The 21318-nt window shown below is 37.8% G+C and overlaps 1 protein-coding gene across 4 annotated transcripts in view; it reads left to right on the top strand.

Annotated features, from left to right (window-relative positions):
* LOC124132154 (innexin unc-9-like) overlaps positions 1-21318 on the top strand; it is a 190925-nt gene that overhangs the window by 84612 nt on the left and 84995 nt on the right. Inside the window, exon 1 of one of the 4 annotated variants that reach the window (XM_048381784.1) lies at positions 9588-9688. The exons of 2 other annotated variants lie outside the window; for them this stretch is intronic. In XM_048381784.1, coding sequence (XP_048237741.1) covers positions 9636-9688 — 53 coding nt within the window. In that variant the 5' untranslated portion in view covers positions 9588-9635. Of the gene's footprint in view, positions 1-9587; positions 9689-18124; positions 18793-21318 lie in introns of those variants that run through there. One more of the 4 variants, XM_046495888.2, reaches the window with a different exon arrangement.

Raw genomic sequence — 21318 nt, 5'->3', positions numbered from 1 at the left:
TGCAGCTACCAATTTGAAATTGAGTCCAGAAAATCGAAACGGCAGCTAAGCGTTAGATAGGAGTAATTTAAGTGTCAAGTGCACGTTTGCACATTTGCTTTGATCGATTTTATTTGGCTTCTACGCCAAGAAGATTTCGTTTCCATTAAGATCTTTTTAACTTTTATAACTTACATTCCAATTGGTTTTGCTCGCTTTTCCACTACTACTCTTCAACCAAATGTGCAAGAAGTATGATAAATGCTTTGAATTACGTACTGCTATGTCAACAAGATAATCCTGAGAGCTGAGGGTCCTAAACGAGGTATGAAGACTCGGAATAAGTTCCTTGATTGTCGTCAATCAAGGAATATCGGACTGGCCTGGTAATCCTTCGACTTGTCCAAATGTCTGAAGGAGAGACCAGAGTCAGTCTCGAATCAGGTATACGATAACTAGAACCTCCATTCGGTATCTGCAGTGGGAAGAAGATGTTTAGGAATCAAGCTTCATATTTATCTTACAATTAAATGAGTCTGAAGTTATAATTATATGTACTTGATATAATAGTCTCCATAATGCCATTAGTCTATCACAAGCAAGAGTAACCATAGACAAATCTAATTTGATATGTAGTAAAGGGTTTAAAGGTTAATATCCTCAAAATTGCCTGCAACCAAATAAACCAAATTCGATTACATTTTTTTCTCTTTCTATTTTGTTCCGTTACAATAGGATGTTCAGTTTTAAAAACCTAACGATTCGGTGGAAGAAAGGATACCTGGAAGGATGTGGTTGCGCTGTATGTCAGAGAGGATAATATCGGCATGTGTTTTGTCACTAGATAAATATATTAATGCGCATGATTTGCTTTATGCTTCTTCTTTTCATAACTGAAAAACATCTTTGACCGAACATAACATAATGAACATTTTCGAAGTGTACCTACACAGCAATCGGTTACAGCTGCCATTGTCTAAACGCCACTGGTAGATCTGGAATAAAAAGTCTTGTTGCAATCAAAGCTGCAGGAAGAATCTTTTCATTGATCATAATCTAAAACAACGCGATTAATATAGTCATCAGATGGTCCATACCCTCAACTGCCAGGACACGTTCGACTTGATAATGACTCATGGTCAGCCTGTCGTGAAATGGCTGGTATGTTGCTAAAAAGGTGGTAACAGTCAACCCAGCCAATCATTGGTCAGCCCACGCCACTGAAGGCTTTTCTTCCACATTAATTAAGCTGATGTAGCATACGTGATTTAACGGGAAAACACATTATTTCATTACTTCATAAGTTATCCAAATAGAAATTGAAATACATAATGCAAATATACAAGAATATAAAATGAGTGATTTTTTATGTAAAATGAAACCTTCAAAGGTTACTTGACGCAGCTTCATACCGATACACATCTCGTCTAAAATTTGAGAAGCTTCTAACAGTATTCAAGGACCTTGTTCAAACATCGATCTTAACTTGATAGATGTTGGCGACCGTTAAGGTAAGGGTGTAATGGTCCCCTGTCTGTCTGATGACGGTCTACAGTTGACAATTGAGGAGAGGATCGGGCAGTGATTAAGCACGACAAACCAGCCGCCCTTAAAACGCTATCTATCTTGCTTAGACCAACCATGAGAACACGACTAGAACCCTGTGTTTGATGTGCTTAGGGAGGACGTTGTGGAGAGGGTATTGATGGGCTGGCAATGAATACTGAGTTTAAACCTGGTAAGAGATAGTTTTTATTAAAGGGATAAACTAATGACTTTAGCCTTCATTAGGGCCTTTCCTTGCCTATACCGTTGCTGAAGACGAAGATGAAGATGGTTAGTTTCCAGGAAATGTTAAGCATGTCCTTAAAAGTGAAGCTATTGTACACCTTCATAGGTGTGGTTCATGTGGGAACTGTGGATGCATCTTATTGGTTGAGACACAAAATACTTTGGAAAGAGTGTGTTAACTAGTTAGTTCGTTTTAACGCCATGAAAGATTAACTTTGTTCATATATGCAAGATGTACAATTATATAAACAGTGTATAAAGAACCTATATGTCACCATACATAGATATCATACAAATAGTAAAATGACACGTGTAATTTTCTTCATATTGATACTTTTCATGTTATTCTTTCAATCATGTATGGAAATAGATCATTTGTTTAGATTTTTACTGCTGTATGCATGATGAAGGTAATTACTACTTAAATCACTGCAATAATTTCACTAACTCCATGTAATAAAACGCTTATGTAATGTGTAATGAAACGATACGGCACGTGGCTCTGCTTCAGTGGTCCTTCAGTACTCCAAACAGAGCTGACCTTAATAACAGCGGCAGTGCCTCAATGCAGAACCACATCCCGTCTATTTCCCATTATTAAATTCCCAGTATGCGACTAGTGAAAAACCTACTTTGCCCTAAATGTATAGAAAAAGTAATTGTGTCTTTTAATGACCGATACAAAACTATTCGGTTTCTGATTTAGTTGACAAGCATGGACAATATCAACCATACAGCAGATCGTTCAACGTGATAATATACAATTTGACCGCTTTAGTACCGACAATTTAGATGCATATTTTTCTACCAGTAGACTGACTTTTAGAACAGAGCAGCCCGTAGCTCATGGCAAAATGTTCTCTCCAGCGAGAGACTTCAATGTGTATTTTCTCTTCAATCATTTTATTCATTATAGTATCATAATTCAAACAGGGATTAACTTAATTCAAGTCGCGCGTTTATTGTATAATATTTCATTTGTTTGATTTGCTGCATGCAATCAATACTTTCAATTTCTGAGCCGCTTTACTGAAACTGCCCAAAATGTGCCAATATTTGATAAGGGTTATCCATGATTTGTGTGATATAACGAGTTATGATTCTGGAACGCTCTGGTCGTCTATTTCAGGCATAAGTGGTTATCCTCATGACTTCCCATGCATCATATTGTTGTCATACAAGATCAATTCGTTGTATTTGCATGTGATAGAGGAATGCAGTCCTTGATTATCTTCCTAATTGTCCATATTACCGGACTTTTGATTTCAATTTCTACCCTTGACTCATGCATTATATAATCTTTATTCTGCATGATAACAGTGATGTAAATATATTACATTATAGATGAAGTGTCCGTATTTTTGTTTCTGTAACTATGTCAGTTTCGTCTCCAACTTCTAAAAATATGAATTGGCAATACTGAAACTTAATTAAATTAATTGAATTTTCAAAACATTGATAACAAATAACCCTTAAAATGATATTTATTAACTATATATTCTAACGTGTAATAGTCGAGTAAAGATGAAGAAGCAATAGTTCAACAAAGGCCAAAACTACTGACATCAGGTGTTCTGTAACTTGTCCCGTTTAGCCTGCTCTACCGGTACCATCTATCACAGGTGAAGGTCATGAGGAAACAGGCAGTCACCAGTTGCCGGCACAAACCCCTACAGTCCTCAACGTCAAAGAAACAGTCCACGTTTTCTTATGATTCCTCCTTTTCCGTGTAAAATACTTTGATTCCGCGACTTCCTCTTATCATAAACATGAAGAGTTAAGATATAACTCCCACGAGTAACATATATACATGTACAAACACGTTGACGGCATGCACTACAGACTGGTTCTTGATATTCTCTCTACATTGGTCTTGTATCTAAATACAATTAGGGTCAATCGATACTATTTATGAGATTAATAATGCATTCCTTATGTATGCAAAATAAACTCGATTGACCCCGCGAATACCCGTTCTTCCCTTGTTAACTCTATCGATTCTTCTCTGTCGCCAGGGAGCAGTATTGTGCGTTTCAGGTGTTGTTATGTTCGGGCCCATTCGTCAACTTCCGTCAGAAACCGGACGTCAGAAACAAGAGGCCTAGTTCCCCTTTGTAGCCGTCAAATGCACAGAATATGGGTCATATTGAACACTGTTTCCCTTCTTGCCTGAGAGACACGGCAATACTTCAACAGCTCTTTATGTTGTTAATTACAGTTACTTTTTTACGGTTACTTTTTATGACATTTTGTATTTTCACATATGTGCCTTCATGTGCTCTGATACATAGGTGCATAGTCGTTTTATTAACATAATTCAGAAACTCTTTACTGTATTAATTATGTGAAAATACCAAATAGGCAACAATAATAACGTAAGAGATGTATTAAGGGATGACATACCAATCGCAGTCAGAGAGGAACAGGTGTACGCGTACCATAACAATTTTCTGGACAACTTCCAACCACATGACGTTATGAATGGTCTTCCACACAGGAAGACAGCACGGCCTACCATGATGGAATGGCATTCTACGCCTGCGCTGTGATGTTCTCACTCATGGCGTCATGTGAAGTTCACGTTCTCTACCATCAATTCTCTATAGAATTGCAGTGTCTGGTTTGATTTTGTAGAATGTCTGCCACCTGTGTTGGCCGGAATAATAGTCTCCCAGATATTCAGACACTTATCAATATTTATGGCAGATGACCACATATACTTTTCATCCTGTCCCAAGATATCACCTTCAAAGTTCTTTTTGTTCATTTCCGGCTATATTTTATAGGACAACCATATGACCCTAACTTACGATTGTTGCTTACAACCGGTTTGGCAGCCATGTTGGTCCCAACGTGAACATCTGTAAGTAACAGAAAAGAAGTAATTATATTGGAGTAATACAATTAATTATATATATACTATAGATGACAAATTGATAGAGCAGCACTACCTTGGAACCCAAATTCGTTTTCAATTAAATACAAAAAGCCGGTTCTTATGCAAAGATGGACATGGTTACTTTTATATCGGATTTTAACCTCCCATACAACGGATGACAAGTATATGTTATAATACAAATACGTTCTCTTTGTTCAGTTATCATTTTTTCCACTGGCTTCAGTTATGATTCGGGACGGTTAGGTATCCTAGTGGTTAAAGCGTCGAAGACCCGGGTTCGATTCACCTCATGAATACAATATTTAAATATATTGCTGGAATAGTGCTAAAAACGGCGTAAAACAATACCCACTCACTCACTCAGTCATGACGCATGTAGAAAACAAATTTCCCTTACACGTAACACGCCAGTATAGGATTACAAAACAACGTGTTTTCTTCTTCTACTGGAAAATTTACACGTTGGTCGATACCAAAGACAACATGCAGACAAACGAATGTGATTTTCTTCCGGAAACTAACTGAGTCCAGGGAACAATTTCCCATCACAGTTGTTCAACTGTGTATTGCCAGGCTACAGCTGAGAATTGCCCGGCTACAACTACCGAGATACAGCCTCTGGGTGTTCATCGAAATAAGCCGGTGAATTAAAATAACAAACTTTTTATTTCCTCTATACCATTTGTATAGTGGTACTCCTTTTCCCCCTTCATTTCAAGGTACCGTTATACCAACATATCTGCTGTTAGATTTAAAATGTAATTGAATATTCACTATTATCAGAAACATACATCACTTTTAGATCCGGATGGTTACACAGACCAGATGGGTTTTTTTTCTTTGTAGAATGGTTAACTCACTCACCCAAGTACAACAATTACAATCCAACTTTAAAGAAATATATGGAATAGTTTAAAAATAATAACGATCTTTCCAGTAAAGCTGAAGATGTGATTGTACATAACTTCAATTAAATCAAGCCCTCTTAAATGGTTTATAAATTACGGAAAGAAAACAATCATTTGTCCGAATCTACGAATAGTTGCAAAGTTTTTCGTCAAACCTAAACAGTGCGTTCTTCGCAGCAACACAGGATTAACGAACGGCGTTTCAATCTGGGAAAGCATAATTATTGTATTAACATTCTAAAACTAAAACCGGAAATGAGAAGCAAAGAGACGTGGATGTAGTTTTACGAATATCTTGTTTTCATTGCCTAGGGTATGGTGATGACATCAACATACTGTGTAATGCTATTGTATCAATTGGAGTAAATGCAAAGAAACCTGCGACTAAATGGATCGGGTGGTCAGACTCGATGACTTGTTTGATTCCATGTCATCTTACAACAATTATTCATGTTGTCAATCACTGGATTGTCTGGTCCAGACTCGATTATACATATATTTCCGCCATTTAGCTGGAATATTGCTGAACAGTATTGTTAAACAACAAACAAATATATGTGCAGCATGTATCTCTTAAGCTCGTATAACCTAATTTGCATATCATTCATAAAGACCCCGTCCAATCCTGTACGGCTATTTATGTAACCGCCATTCAGGCATAATGAACAATTTCAATATTCATCATCTGGCATTATAGCAGTTAATGCCTACCGAAAATAGACTACACTGGTGGCATCTCGTAATAATTACCTATGGTAATTGTTATGATTAATAAACATGGAAATGTGGTTCCATTACTGTTACTGTAATACTATTCATGCTGCATATACTGCATAATGACTCCCACGACTCCCAGAGTTAAATGTTTCATAATCTGAAGACCTTGTCTATCCATCTTTTTGTAAGGGTAGGAAACACTTACAAAATGACCATCAGTGACTATCGGTTCTCTGATATGTCAATAAACACAAGTTCCCCGCCCATTTTGTGGGATACCTTGTGAGAATGAGCACAAATGATCATAGCATAATGGCCAAATTAGCAATTTCTACAATGTCAAGTTATATATGACAAATGTCGAGATCATGGATACACTTTATGTTACCTTGTCTCTCTTAAGCAGCCCCAGTGGGGAGTCCAGGATAGAACTGGTTCCAAATAACGTACTGCCTACGTAAGAAACAACTTTAAAGGATCGGATGGACAGGCATAGGGACTCTGTTGATCGCAATATCAACCACTGGTTCGTCTGTTCCAGGCTCGATTATTTACAAGCCGTTGTGAGAAACTGAAGTAGTGCACAAAATTCACCCAACTCTAAAGAAGAAATTTGATCAAATGATTTTCCCTGTATGTCCGATGTTTCGGCAACAAGCAAATGAAGTAAAAACACCAGATTAGCTTTCGTGCAATTCAGCAAGAAATTGAGCAGTATACACTATAATGGTTCTTTAAAGCATCAGACACGCGCGTTGATATTAATACGGAAAATATTCAATCTAAAAACATATGTCCACTTGAGGAGGTTACAGAACCAATGAGCAAACACTGTCAAGTGAGATTAATGGATCATTCTACATTCACGACAAACTACTTGTCTCCACCTTTGAGTACAAAGAATGTACACGTGTTTAAATATTTTGATATCCGTTTTAATTTCCGTGTCTGCATTGACATGTTATCAAATAACCATGTTGTTGCCATCTAAGCTCACTTATCAGGAATCGAGGCAAGAGAAACACCTGTATTCACGTAAGAAAACATTAACAGGTGGCCGGCAAAGACAAAGTTTCTCAGGTGTGTTATATTTTCATTTCGAGCGATCAGGGGTTAAGAGAAATAAATCTGTCAGGTCGATGGTGCAATGTTTCGATAAGATTAGAAACGGCATGTCTTTGACTCCAATTGCTGCTCTGCTTTTAATCACACAATGGCAGGACGGACTGTAATGAACGACGCAATGCTAATATTAATGTAAATAAGATGTAATCGTTGGTCAGCAGAGTAACCTGGCACTGTGGAATTTCATGCTTCCAGAGACCTTTGCAACAAGGCTTCTGAGAATTGAAGCATTTGTGAATTCCTTAAGGGCAAACCCAGTCCATGTTTGGCAAATTAGGCCCGACTGTACGTTTGATGAACTATTATGTGTCTCTCAATTGGTACGATTGCCAGGAATTGGGAGCCATGTGGACCTGTAAGAGCGATGTTGGTATGATAGCTATGGAATTACATTTTAACTGCTGGAGGGGGTTTACCTTAGAACGTTCATGAAGATATGAAAAGATATGTAAGTACTCATTGTGACAAGACACTGTTCTGCATGTGATTTATTTATGTTTATGTGCATGTAAGCGCTTTGTTACCAATAATAATATTCGTTGGTGTCTACACTGAAACTCCTATTGCAGCTTTGTAGATAGCACTGTCTATGACCGAGTAGTCTACATTACATGTATTGTCTTCTGTGGTAATAGTTTCTTTATTGAAACTAATCATATCTTTTTATATGAAATACATTATATGGCTGGCCTGAGTGATTAGTTTGTAACAATAGTCATAATTGATGGTATGTTTCTCAGTGTAACTTAGAGAGATTGATAAGAGTAAATACATGTCAATACGTGAATTGATAGATCAGTGAGCATCGCATATTTTACTCATATCTGAGGATATCATGGTTCTTGTAACACGTCTCATAATATTCTCCAACAAATTCTTAACGGCTTATTGCATAAAATATCAGCCAGACTGTTTCTTCATGAAACTGGCATCCAAGCATATGTACGTCTAGTGCGTTGCGTCAGCTACATAATTAGTAACTCCCATCCTGGGAAACCCAACATTATTCAATCGATACATATGTGGAAGCAGTTGTTAAAGGTTATTGGTTTTTTATTCCTTATTTTACATCTGAGATGTTTACAAGAGATACGTTGATCTGACTGGGGCATTTTCTCATTTTTGCGTATTCAATGTTTCAGTTCCGTCTGAAATCGAATGTGTCTTTAAAATGTAAATTTTGTGAAATCGTTATAGTGTAAATCAACATCTTTTGGGAACGTGTAACCACTGTGTAAATATTATTGTTGTATTAAATTTTGGCAGAAAGAAACGTTGATGCAACTTCTTATGAATTATCAAAATTAGGTTCACAGCGGCCCCTTTACATGGTAAGGAAATTAAGGGACAAATCATATCTTCCAAAATCGCATATTAAATTTTACATCAAATATATCATTTACTCACCATAATATCCTACAGTTGATGGGTCTGTGTCTGTTCTAATTCCATAAACCGATCCCAAAGTCGCCGCAATATGTATTCAACAAAGGGTCCCAAATGCTTTAAAATGTAACACAATTTCCATAAAGATATAAATATTTCATATTTTTGGAAATGAAATACACTTGTTGGCACTTGAGCAAAGAGAAGTTACGACTAAAGAATATACTGATCAATATTCAAAACACTTTCAACAGCAGATGAAATTCCTTCTCCCATGTGCATTAAAAAGACCCATCTCTATAGCAACGGTGAACACATGATGTATGGAGGTTATTACAAAACAGCAGTCATACATTCTAATGTTTGAAATGGTCGACTTTCATAACGTTACCCTAAGATCCAACTCTCCCATAACACACGATTTTACGTTTTAACATTTCGAGTGTAAAATGAATTCCCTGTATACCAAAGGAAAACAAATTGCCAGTATCCACTCTCCCATTTGCTCTTTTCTACCAACATTACTCATATTGAATCCAAACCACTCCCATGCTGGGAGCAACATCGTCCCCAAGGGGTTTTGCCACTACCGGCTCGATGTCCCGTTTATATCATTTGTCAGAATTATGAATATAATTACCTCGCTCCTTTGAGCTCTATGTTCGTGTAGTTTTAATACTGAATTTATCACTGGTTTTGTAAGCAAATATGCCATCGCTGAAAGTATGAGAATTTATGCGTGTGGACTAAGCTGGTTTCCTGGTGAGACGTCATGGTGACACGTACCCCCGTCCATCGTCCGCACAGGAACATTACGGGGTCTTCCTAGAATGCCAAGGGGACTAAAAGGGGAGGATAGTACACTGTCGAACAGGATAGATGGGTTCGTATTGTGAATTCTTCCACACATAATATCATAAAGCAAATTTCCGGCGCATGAGTATGACCCTTTGTGTAAGAGAATAGCAATGCTCTGGGTTTTTGTTATTTCACTATATTGGTGTAGTACATGCATGCAAAATCTGTTGATGCTTATCTGGCAACACTTTTATGTTGACCTGAATATGATCTAATTGCAACAACACTTCGGCACATTGCCAGCCGAAATATGCAATTAGACGTGCTCAAGAGGAAGCGGCCATATTGAAGATGTTTAAAGGGAATTTTTAACTGACATATAGTACGATATTGTAGCAAGTTTAAATCAATAACTCACATGTGAATTGGAGTTGGAAATCAATAATTCACATTTCCCTGTGAAGGTCATTTACAAATTTGACGCACCGGTAACACAAATATTCGTTGCAATTGTCTTGTTTGTCTTGTACCATATGTTCCCGTGTTTTTTTCAAGTGAACACTTGACTTCCCTTTGCATGTGTTTGTGACGGCTGTCACCGGTGAGATAGGATACACACATTTTTTCGCGAGCAGCTGGTGTCATTACCATTTAATAATGATTCAACTGCTATTAATAGAGATTTCTGATGATGATTGAAATGATTTGTGTCGTTTTTATGTATATTCAATAATGGTTTCGTTTCTTTTTGAAGGTGTTACTGCTTTCGCAATTTTTTTAACTACTGAATATCTATATAGACATTTGTCAACACCAATATGTTTTATATAATGGCTTAACCGATTTACAATATATTTCGATTTTTATCATCCATTTTCCATTATAGTCACCAGAGGCAACAGAAGCTCATATACTCAAATCCTGTACCATATTTCACACAGAAAGAAACAGTGCAATACGAATGGGATGTATGCTGCACCCGTGCGTGTTTGTTACAACTCTGCTAATGCAGTATTAGCAATTCATATAAATATACAGTGTATATGTGTGGGTACACTGAAGCCCCATATGAGGCTATATAACAACGCAGCACACATGGATAAGAACAGTCCATATCAATGCAGTCCATATCAAAATGGAATATAAATAGACTAGTAAAGGCGACGTATAACTTCGTGAATGTAATCCATTTGTGTAAATATAATATGCTTCTTGGGACCAAACCTGGTGCAAATAATCACCTTACAAAAGATGCTTACCACAGATAGTACATTTTATATCAGATATGATCAAACGTAACAGAAAGGTGCATACCATATTTACGACGAGTACAAATTACGAACTGTACGACAAACGTTTAATGTCTTATCAAAATTATATCCAATAGAGACACTAAACCATCATACGAAAATACAAAATCTGAACATTGCACTAATGAAATTGGATTTTGTCATTAATTAAGTCATTAATTTGTGTCACATACCATTCCATCTTTAAAATTTTGAAATGCAAATTAATTCGAATTAGCTCGAGCTAGCCGTAGTACGAAACATTGATCAATGTTCTACCAGTGCCGTGACTTTGCCATGACTGTTTTACTGTATTCAATGTCTCAAAGGCTTCCATATGTTACGTCATATCGACTTTACCGGGATTAAAATTCTAATACGTTGTAAAAGAAAAATATAAACCTTGAAAGAATCTTTCCAAAATAAAATTGACCTACCATCATGTTATTTGCAATAAGAGGGAAGGACATTAAGATATTAAGTGTCAAACGCTGGTATACTTTCTTCTGCCATTCTTCTTTCAGAAGCACAAAGCCACACTCATTCCATTATGAAATGAAGGCCATATTGCCAGGAAATGGATCGCCCGTCATCTCGTGTTTTGCTTTAGTGTCATAATCATCAATTACAATCCGTGGGATAGCCTATTCGTATACTTTGAGTGGGTCAAAGAGCCAACTTAATCAATGCTGTCCCCTGAGGCAGTCAATATGACCTCCTCCTGTACAATTTCTAGTTGTATCATATGGCTACAGCTGACCAAATCCTGCAGGGTGTATGCATTTTGGTTAAAATAATATGTTTCCCGATAATATTTCGACATCCAGTACTGCCATAAATCGGACTACTTGGTCACGTGCCAACGGAGTCGCGATATCTCGCTATAGTATTAACGAGGTGGCCAGAATTGATATTGGCATTTATGCCCAGCACCACCCGGTTTGCTCGGCGGAAATTAATTAAATAAAAAATGGTTGGCTCGGAAATTGAATATAACAGAAATTGGACGTTTTCCACCTTGTTCCATTCTATTTTCAACAGCTTCAAGCGTAGCAATTTCCTCACTTAGGCATCCCTATATGCAGCCATCGTGTCCAAAGATTCAGAGGAGTGACGTTTGCAGAAACCGTTTTGTCACATAGATATTTCATTTGATCTTCGAATCAAAGACAATGCTCTTTTCAAATTGAAGAATAAATAATGGATTCTTGTCATCGTCATCTTGTGCAGAAATCCTATCATGGCCATGGTTTCTGTTGGCTGGAGTCTATATTGAATTAAATATGTAGCTTTTGCAACTGATTTGGACAGTAAACCTGTATGATCATCTATGATGAAATGATCATGATGGTATGATCATTGTTGCATTTAAATACTCCACAGATGATGCGCTCTTCTGAAGAGCCAGTGACAGACGTTTAACATCAGCTCCAGTGAGAGTTGGTTATAAATTGGGGTGGGGGTGGGGGTGGGGTCAACTTCCAATGTACCCGTTGTGTATTAATATTCTACATACAACCGTCATGTTTAAACACTACGATATTGACGCATTTTATTATAAAATACAAACAAAGCATGTGTGATTCTTTAATCTTGCAGTTAAGCACATGAGAAGTTTTTCAGACTTTCTTCCCTTAAAGTGAGGTTACCAATCAATTATATATATCACCACAGTTTGTCTGTAAACGGCAATTTCGCTAACCCATTATAAACCTAAAAGGAAAATATAACTCAAAATGTGAACTCAACCCCCAATGGACAAATCATGTTGCTTTTGTTTGACACAAGCTCCAGCAGTGGGTAATATTTTCCTAATTGCTCAAGTCCGTTTTCTTGAGGGGTCACTGGAAGATACATTAACACATCTCTGATCAGTCAAGCCTCTATGCCGATTACTTTTATTAGCAACACTGTAAATCGATGTTGGTTTCTGAGTGGGGGAAATGATCAATTGTGCTGTTTGACACCAGCCCCAGCGAAAATATTTTATCATCCCAAATCCGAACTTTCTGTACTGAGCTATGACGCTGGTAGACTTATCCCATGTATATCAATGATATTCTTTTCCAACCCCAAGTTAGATTTTGTAGAAAGACCAAGGCGCTTTACAGACGTTAAAAGTGTCTTAATCACACGTACGGCTGAATCAATACCGACCCAAATTTGGTACGAGGTGGTAAGAATAGTATACCCAGGTCATCCCAACCTCATCAGATCAACTGCACATATTTGCATTTTCAAGAAGATTGACATAAATATTTTACGTTATTAGCTGTTCTTGTTACGTCATCAAGCTTCCAGCTGTAGGTGTTCTTTTCGCAAACTGTAACATAGTGTGACTGTGGGGCATTAGCATAATGACATCTCTACAGCTTCAATTTCATTTTACAGCATTAGATAAAAGAACTGTTATGAGATAAATACTCTTTGGAAATATGCATCCACATGTGGTCAAAATAGATTCTTATTCTCATTTCATAAAGGACCGTCCCAGATATAAATGCATTAATAGGGGAAAAGGATACTAAGTACACGCATCACCAGATCTCTACCGGGAAGTGACACAATTTGTGTACGCATGCCCAGAGCAGTCAGGGTGCTTCTGTCCTTCAACGTCTCCCTTCAGTGCGTTCATATTACTTCCGTTGGGGGCAACTCAATCGATTTTCTTTTGCTTATTTCTGCTGCATAAGGGTTCGATCTCAGACGTATTTTACCTATACCAAATTTTGATCATTCACTTTAATAATGAGAATGTATTAGTGCAGTTATAACGGTCAAACTTTACAGACTTTGCGATAACATTCAAAATATCATCTATGAGTTACGTCCCCTGACATGTCTTCTGGGATACCGTTGCTAGGAGATATGCTGAATGTCATGAGTATACCTTTGGTCGTTAATGCCATCTATGAGTCGAATAAGATATAGTTTGCCTTACGCCCCAAAAGGCTTAGTTTCATATCAAGTTAAACATTACATCAGAAAAAAGGTACAAACCGGGAGTTTGGTCTTTTAACGCTGACAGACATGTCCTACGTATTGTGATGTCACCCCGATATCTGCTGCCTGTATATCGGGTCTTTAGATGTACTCGACCATGTCGAATTTAATGGTGTTGGCAATCAGTAAGGTTGGTATAAAGAATCAATAATGATTTGTGTATTCCGACCATTACTTGCCTGTCTTCATTGATCACATGAGTGACTTGCCATTTCTATATCCATAAAGTGACAACGGTGTATATTTCATTAGATGTTTATGACTTGTCACCGAATCCATCAATGCACATGGGATGGAAATGACCTGATTTCAGCGGCAGCAGCAGCAGAAGCAGTCCACATAGTGCTCATTCCATATTGACAATTGTGCAGCCTACATGATCAATGCTAATTACACATCATGACCGATTCGGGCTGACCCGTGTTGCTTTCTGTTGTTATCCTGTGATCTGAGTAATTCTATAAAGGGGTATAATTCCATCATCCCATGTCTAAATCGGCTTACGTGTTTCCACAGCGTCCCTTTATGTAGTCATGTTCTGATAATTTTGAAACCACCACAAGCTACGTTTCCAGATGTTGAAGCTAGGATCTTGGTAAATGGCTAAGCAAATGCGAGTGTGTTGCAAAATTTGGTTAAATGGGATTGGAATCATCAGCGAATGAAAATCTGTTCTTGCTGAATGAAATTAAACCCTCCCAGACACCATATGTGAAGACTGTATTGCTTACAATTTCAACAATTTCTGTAAGCATTGATCCCACATTTTAAAAATAACAACTCCACTTGTTACGTATCTACATTATACTAACTAGGCGGCTCAGTTATTTTATGTATATGATGTCATCCCTAGTGTGACGTAAGTGCATGGTGACGTCATTATTTCATCATTTTCATTTTTCGTCGCAACCGAAACGTATCAAATCCATTTGCATTTACAGAAGTGTTATTTGACTCCCGTGAATTTCATTTGAAACCGATAACATTAGCACCATCGAATCACAAAAGCACAAAAGGTTTGCCTGAGATTTACTTACTACAATTTCTTGTGTCGATATTAGCATTTAATTACATGTATCTTTTTTCATCTATCTTGTTCCAAATGAGTGAATCTGGAAAATGAAATGACGTGCTCTTTCCGATACCCCAAGACCACACTATAAATACCGTTATACAATGGCATATAATAAGGGGTTTGGGGATCTGTAGACGCTGATCATACTTGCTCAGAGGGAGAAGAATGTGTTGACCAATACAAACACCCCAATAACTTATACAAAGTCTATCAGTAATCGAGATATCCTGGCGGATCTAAGATCTGCTTGTTCTTTAGAAGTGCGTTGTTGCCCCTTTACGTCCCATCTCGGAGCTATGCAACCTCTCTTACAACGTGTACTGTCTGATGAAATAGATTTTGACCTAAAGGCGAAGCTGTATCTTCTCAGCAATTATGCCCAGTAGTGCCTTCCCTTGATAGGATCCTTTAGAACATAGGACGTTTCAATTCAGTGGATTGCTGCGTTTGTGGGATGTAGTTTGACCATGGAGCATTTCAAAGACATCACTCTCTCTCACTAGAGCAAGTCGGTCGATGGAAGCCCTGACGATCGTTTTTCGATGCTATTATCAATAGAGAGGTTCGTTTCAATCGAACTGATTTGAAGGGTATTTCTGAAGGAGTAAGTTCTATCGTTGTCTTACGTTAAACTGACCCCAACTGGCCGGTGACATGTTCCTCTGTGGACTAACCAAGCCCCTGAGGATAGTTCAGACACTATCCTACAGACTGGACAGTCGAGTCTCACCCCCACATGGTTTATGCTAATGGTTTATCAATAAGGATCACCTCACGTTGAGGCTTTCAACGACATAACTAGCATGTCTGATACTTGAATCGAAACGTTAATCATCCTTCTACTTTTAAACGCACAACACATGTCATTGTAGTTAATTTACAAGTCATGTGTTGTGTGACGATAGTTACAGGACGAAGCTGTTCTTCACATTCCGAGGGCTATCCTTGTAGCTAGGTCCACCGTTCTCGCGAAGGCGTATCATAATGGCAAGTCGTCACTACAGAATATTATGAGTCAATGGGTGTTTGTTGTTCATTAGTAATACTTTACTCACAATGCACTAAGGGAACTGTCGATTGCAAGAGACAGATATGAAATAGATTGTTGTTTATCGGGTTTGATGCCTTCGGGCTGGCACTGATCATATTTTTATTGCTGTGGCATGGAAATGTCTATTGCACAAGTCTCGCAGTCATCCAGTTAGTCAGCAATTTGAATTTCAAACAAATTATCGACTTTCATGGAGGTTTTCTTAGAAGATAAATCCTTCATCAATACTATTTATCACAGAACGTGAGGACGACAATCGACGACGCATGATTCAATAGAAGACTTTCTTGTCTTATAGAACACCAGGATTCAAAAGGTGTCGTCTTTCTCAGACCGGACAAAGTACACAGCTCAAACACCTTTATTCCACAAGTAGAAATAAAGCGTCGATATCTGAAAATATGGGCATTTTGAACATTGAATTAATTTAATGTAATTTTAAGATTCGACTTGAGAAGAAACATTGCCTGTAATGATCATTGATTTTCACTTTGAATAAATACGCCAAATTCCTTCAACGCGTTCTAAACAGGGTTGTTCCTGGGACCAGTCAGTAGGGGGGTCTAGTCAACATGAAAAAGGCAAAACAAATGATAACAAGCATTAACATACGTTATTAACGAGTTAAAATAATAATAATTGTTCAGTGTTACTAGTACATATTTTTAATAGGTTTCGTGGACTGATCTTTTTATAATTAGATGGCTCAGAAGTAAATGATGTTTATCACTTCTTAATTCTTGTGTGAAAACATTCTTCAAATTCATTTGAACAATGTAAAACTGTGGTGTGATTGACACAACGTGTCACCGCATTGTAACTGTAATGAACAAAAATTATACATATGTAAAACATAACTACCAAACACGCATAAGGGAAGTAAAACGTACTGGAAAGTAATTTAAAACTCTCAATCATCATTATGTTTCAGTTTCAAAATTTGGAACAACTGCCAACACAAAACATTGCTTTAGAGGATAAAGAATATATACAGTATACAGTCATGTATTCAACCTGGTAGATAAGCACGATGACTGCATACAGCCCCAACCTTCACATGCCCCATGAGAGGCAATATTCTAACGCCTGGTCCTGACAGCTGCGAGTAGATGTTTCTTCCTCACACATTCCCAACTTTCAAAACCGATCAATACGTTTGTTTAAATTACCATTCAGAATGCGTATTTCTTGAATATGTAGGTATCCAAAGGCGCAAAGATTTCGTGTTGCTTTATTTAAAGCCGGTTTTGTTCTGTCGACTATTTTCGAATGGCTTTGAAAATGAATGGTGGTATTTTAATGAGAAGAGATTACTTTGATGTTGAAGGTGTGGTTGCTTGAAATACCAACACGTTTATGTTATAGTGGTTCTCTCCCCACTTACAGTTGGAGTTTAATTCGTTGTCCAGTCAAAATAGATTAATGAAGAAATATATTTTGTGAATTACATTTTAATCGGAGTAGCTCTTTCCAATTACTCCTCTTATCATAATATATCTATTATTTTATGAAAAAGATAAACAAATTTCTGGGAGGTAAGGACAATCAAATATCTAATATTGATCAATGTCGAAGAGTTCTTGAGTCCATATAACAACGAAACGTTCAATGGGGACTGGCATGGAACCATAAGTGCACCTCACATCGACACTTGACATAACAACGATAGAAAATCTAATTGTTTCTACGGTACAATCCAGACTGGAACCTCTGCACAAACCGCCAATGTCACCCTGAACGTGAGTGGGATTGGAAGCGGACAGTCAATTGAAAATATAAAGAAATAAATTCAGCCTGGGTCAGCCCATTGTGACTTCATTAGCTTATGCAATGAAAGCGTAGCGAAAAATAATCGCTGAAAGCTTTTTGGTTATATTATGCTCTAAACGCCCAACCAATAGATTGCTAGCGACCCCCTTGTCGCTGGATTATGCGAAAAAACAGCCAGTGTCCCGGACTTATAGGTGCCCTGGAATGAATATTTTCGATCGATTGGTTTTACCTTCCCTGGTACCTGCTCCGTCTCTATACCAGGAGAGCGCTTCTATCGTCCGTTTCAAGGAAAATTAAGTTAATCAGCTCGGTTGTAAAGGCAAGACTTTCTCCGGGAACCTGGAACCCCTAGATTACAAGAGAACTCGCTCGATACTTGTTTTGTTTTATCACACGGGCCTTATCGATACATGCCTCGGCCCCGACGGCAATCTTCAAAATCATTCAGTGTATTGGCATCTAATTGTGTGCCTGGGACAAAGCCTTTGGAGGAGAGATCTACGCTTGTCCATTCTGAAACGAGTGAGCTTACAAATATTTGATGAGGTTGGCTGATGCGCGTGACGTAACAATCATGGACTCTTCCAACTAAGATTTTATTGGCTCCGAGAATCTTTGCTTCGAACTTAACACATGTAAATGAGGTCGCTTCGGCACATAAATTCATTAAAACAGTCTTTTGGTAATGAGTCCTAGATGGATATACCATACCATTGGTTTGTGTACGCTTACGCTCGTTTTACAACCGCCTGCCAAAGCTGAAGCAGACGACACATTCAGGTTTCACTATTTACCGGACAGCATCAATACAGCGTAAGCGAGTGTGCAGTTGAGATGTGCCCGAGAGCGGGCCGTGGAAAGTCAGTACAGGATTACTTCGACTAACCTTGCTACTTGCTGTGAAAGGATTACTTTAAATGGATTTGGATGAAAATTGCTCCAAAATTAAGCAGTGTTAAACACCGCTGGTTCGGTTCTGATATGCATCATCTTTCTGAGTAAGTAAACGTGATTCGGACATTTTTCCTTTTCTGGAAGTTTGAGTTTTACTATCAGTGTCTTTTTGTGTGTGTTTTCACCGGTGTGCTTTGAAGTAGGATGCATATGGTTCGTCCATGCATCGCGTGCGTGCATGAACGTGCATCTTGAGACCTGACTTCAGATACGTGAGTTGACTCTTTTTGTTTACATTCTTACCCCGTGTTTACTAAGATATACCCCATAACACCTGTTAACCGTCAATGATGTGTGTGTTTACATGTGAATATTAGTTACTGCCTGGGAACCACTCGGGGCAAAAGTTGTTACTCCAATGGTACAGGTCAGATTAGGGTCTCCTCATCACTGGACATATGACATTCAACTGATATATTGATCTATTGTATGGGATTTCGAGTCAGGTAGTATGATGAATGCTATTGCCGCCATCTTGTTTAGCCCTTGAGCTAGCGTCGATTCAAGGTTGCCTTGGATACCAAAGGGAATGCTGTGCTGTCATGTGAAGTATAATTGTACAAAGCCAAAAAACAACTTTGGGTAAAATGGCTTGGGTACATTGCTTGATTAGTTACTACCGAGTTTTATTTTCATATGACACGACCATGGCTTATTGGACTCATACAATTGAATTTTTGCCGAACACTGTAGCGTCTATGGCAACTGCTTCAAAACAAAATGACATGGAATAGATCGATCTAAAGAATCGGGCTTAGATGGCAAGACCGTACCAGACTGATTAGTCTGTACTCCAATTAAGACAGTACCACCGGCCAACACATCGATTATCAACATACCGGATAAGTGTCTTTTCTGTTCGTAGCAACAGCAGCGATCTTGTGTATCCCGACTTGTGGAATTAGCAACGCTCGGTTGGCATCCTTAAGAGACAACTGACAATGCCACATAAATAATTTCACAAAGGACGCAACTTTTGTGGACTAGCTGCAAAATATTTAATGAGGCGCTTTGCTTCAGGAGATGACCTCTACATCTGACCATTTCTTTTAGACTTTCTTATGATGGGTTATCCCTACCCCGAATTTGATTGTTCAACCGTAGGCTACAACGGCGATTTCATCATAGTAACAGGCGTACTACTTTATGACTATTGTAGTTCCACACACATATGCTTGTTTACCTATCAATGTCAACAATGACACAGACTAAATTCAATTTTCTTCTTGGTATGGCTGTGCAAAATAAAAGAGGAAGAAAGCGCCATGTTTATTTCCTTCCACGTCATTGAACATGTGATTAAATTCTTCCTATAGTTATTCCTTTAAAACCGTACACAGTCTGTGCTTTAAGACTTTAGGTGTACTATGATGTCTATTGTATACTGATGTTACGTACAAACAGTTAAACCTATCCTGACGAGGTATATATTTATACATGTATAGTTTGCCTACTTCATTCAGTAATATGTTTTAGTACATGATTTAAATTGACTGATTTCACCCCATGCTATTGTGGTGCACTCCAATTTTAACGTTAAGGTGTTGCAGAACATCTTTATTTTTACATTTATGTTATGTTTTCGACGATCATGAGACAATTAAATATCCAAATAATATATATAGTCTAACCTTACCGTTAGTTTCAATAAAATTATCCATTTCAAACCATTGGATTAAAACATGAAAAATGTTGATTTCTTTTTCCAAATCGTCTTCGGTTTCTGTGATTTGGATCTGGCAATGTCTGTGTCATCTAACTCATTTTGACAGGTTTGACAAATAACCATTTGTTGGGGTTTAGCACAGATCGCATATGATGGAGAACCAGATTTAACTCACCGGGAGCTGATTCCCAAGACAATGCTGTGAGTTCTTCATGTCACAATTATTATTACAATATCAAAACACATCAATCTTAATGAGACGTGGAGTAGAATGCCTCAGTACTTGGAGTAGCATGCTTCTATTATGAGTAGAAAATTAAGCATTAAACCATGGAATGTTACGACTTATCAATGTCGCAAGTGTTAAAAGGTTAATGGTAACATATCTCTTACGTCTTACTGAGCTGCTTAGTGACGTAAGATTTACAGTGAGCTTAACTTCAAGGATCAGTAGGAATACCCCCACTAGCCAATTGTCAGGAAAGTCATATTTCGGAAGGATTAAACACTGAATTGGTTTGCAAAGGGATTTGCATTCATTTGCAATGTTTGTTTACAAAACACTTCCACTTCCGCTTTGTCACGTGACAAGCTGAACCAGTTGCCATTTACTTCAAATCATGTGGACTCATATACTTAACGTTATTCGTCCGAAAAGGGGAAAAAATAATGATTGGATTTGATTTCATATCATGAACAAATTAATATGCTCATATGGCTTTGGCGTTATCTGACATCCACATAGTTTGAATATATACACAAAGGTGGTATATTCATGCTTGCTGTACGCCATACACAGCATTTCTTGTGGCATATGCACATCACGAGCTATCAACAATATAGGTATATATAATTTATCATTCATTTGAGTGGTGGTTGATGTTACCATACCCGGAGTACCTAA

The sequence above is a fragment of the Haliotis rufescens genome, unplaced genomic scaffold (genome assembly GCF_023055435.1).
Source record: "Haliotis rufescens isolate VD_foot unplaced genomic scaffold, xgHalRufe1.0.p SCAF_4, whole genome shotgun sequence".
NCBI classification, from domain to species: Eukaryota; Metazoa; Mollusca; class Gastropoda; order Lepetellida; family Haliotidae; genus Haliotis; species Haliotis rufescens.
The sequence above is the reverse complement of the archived record's forward strand: the minus strand, read 5'-3'. Positions and strand labels throughout refer to the sequence as shown.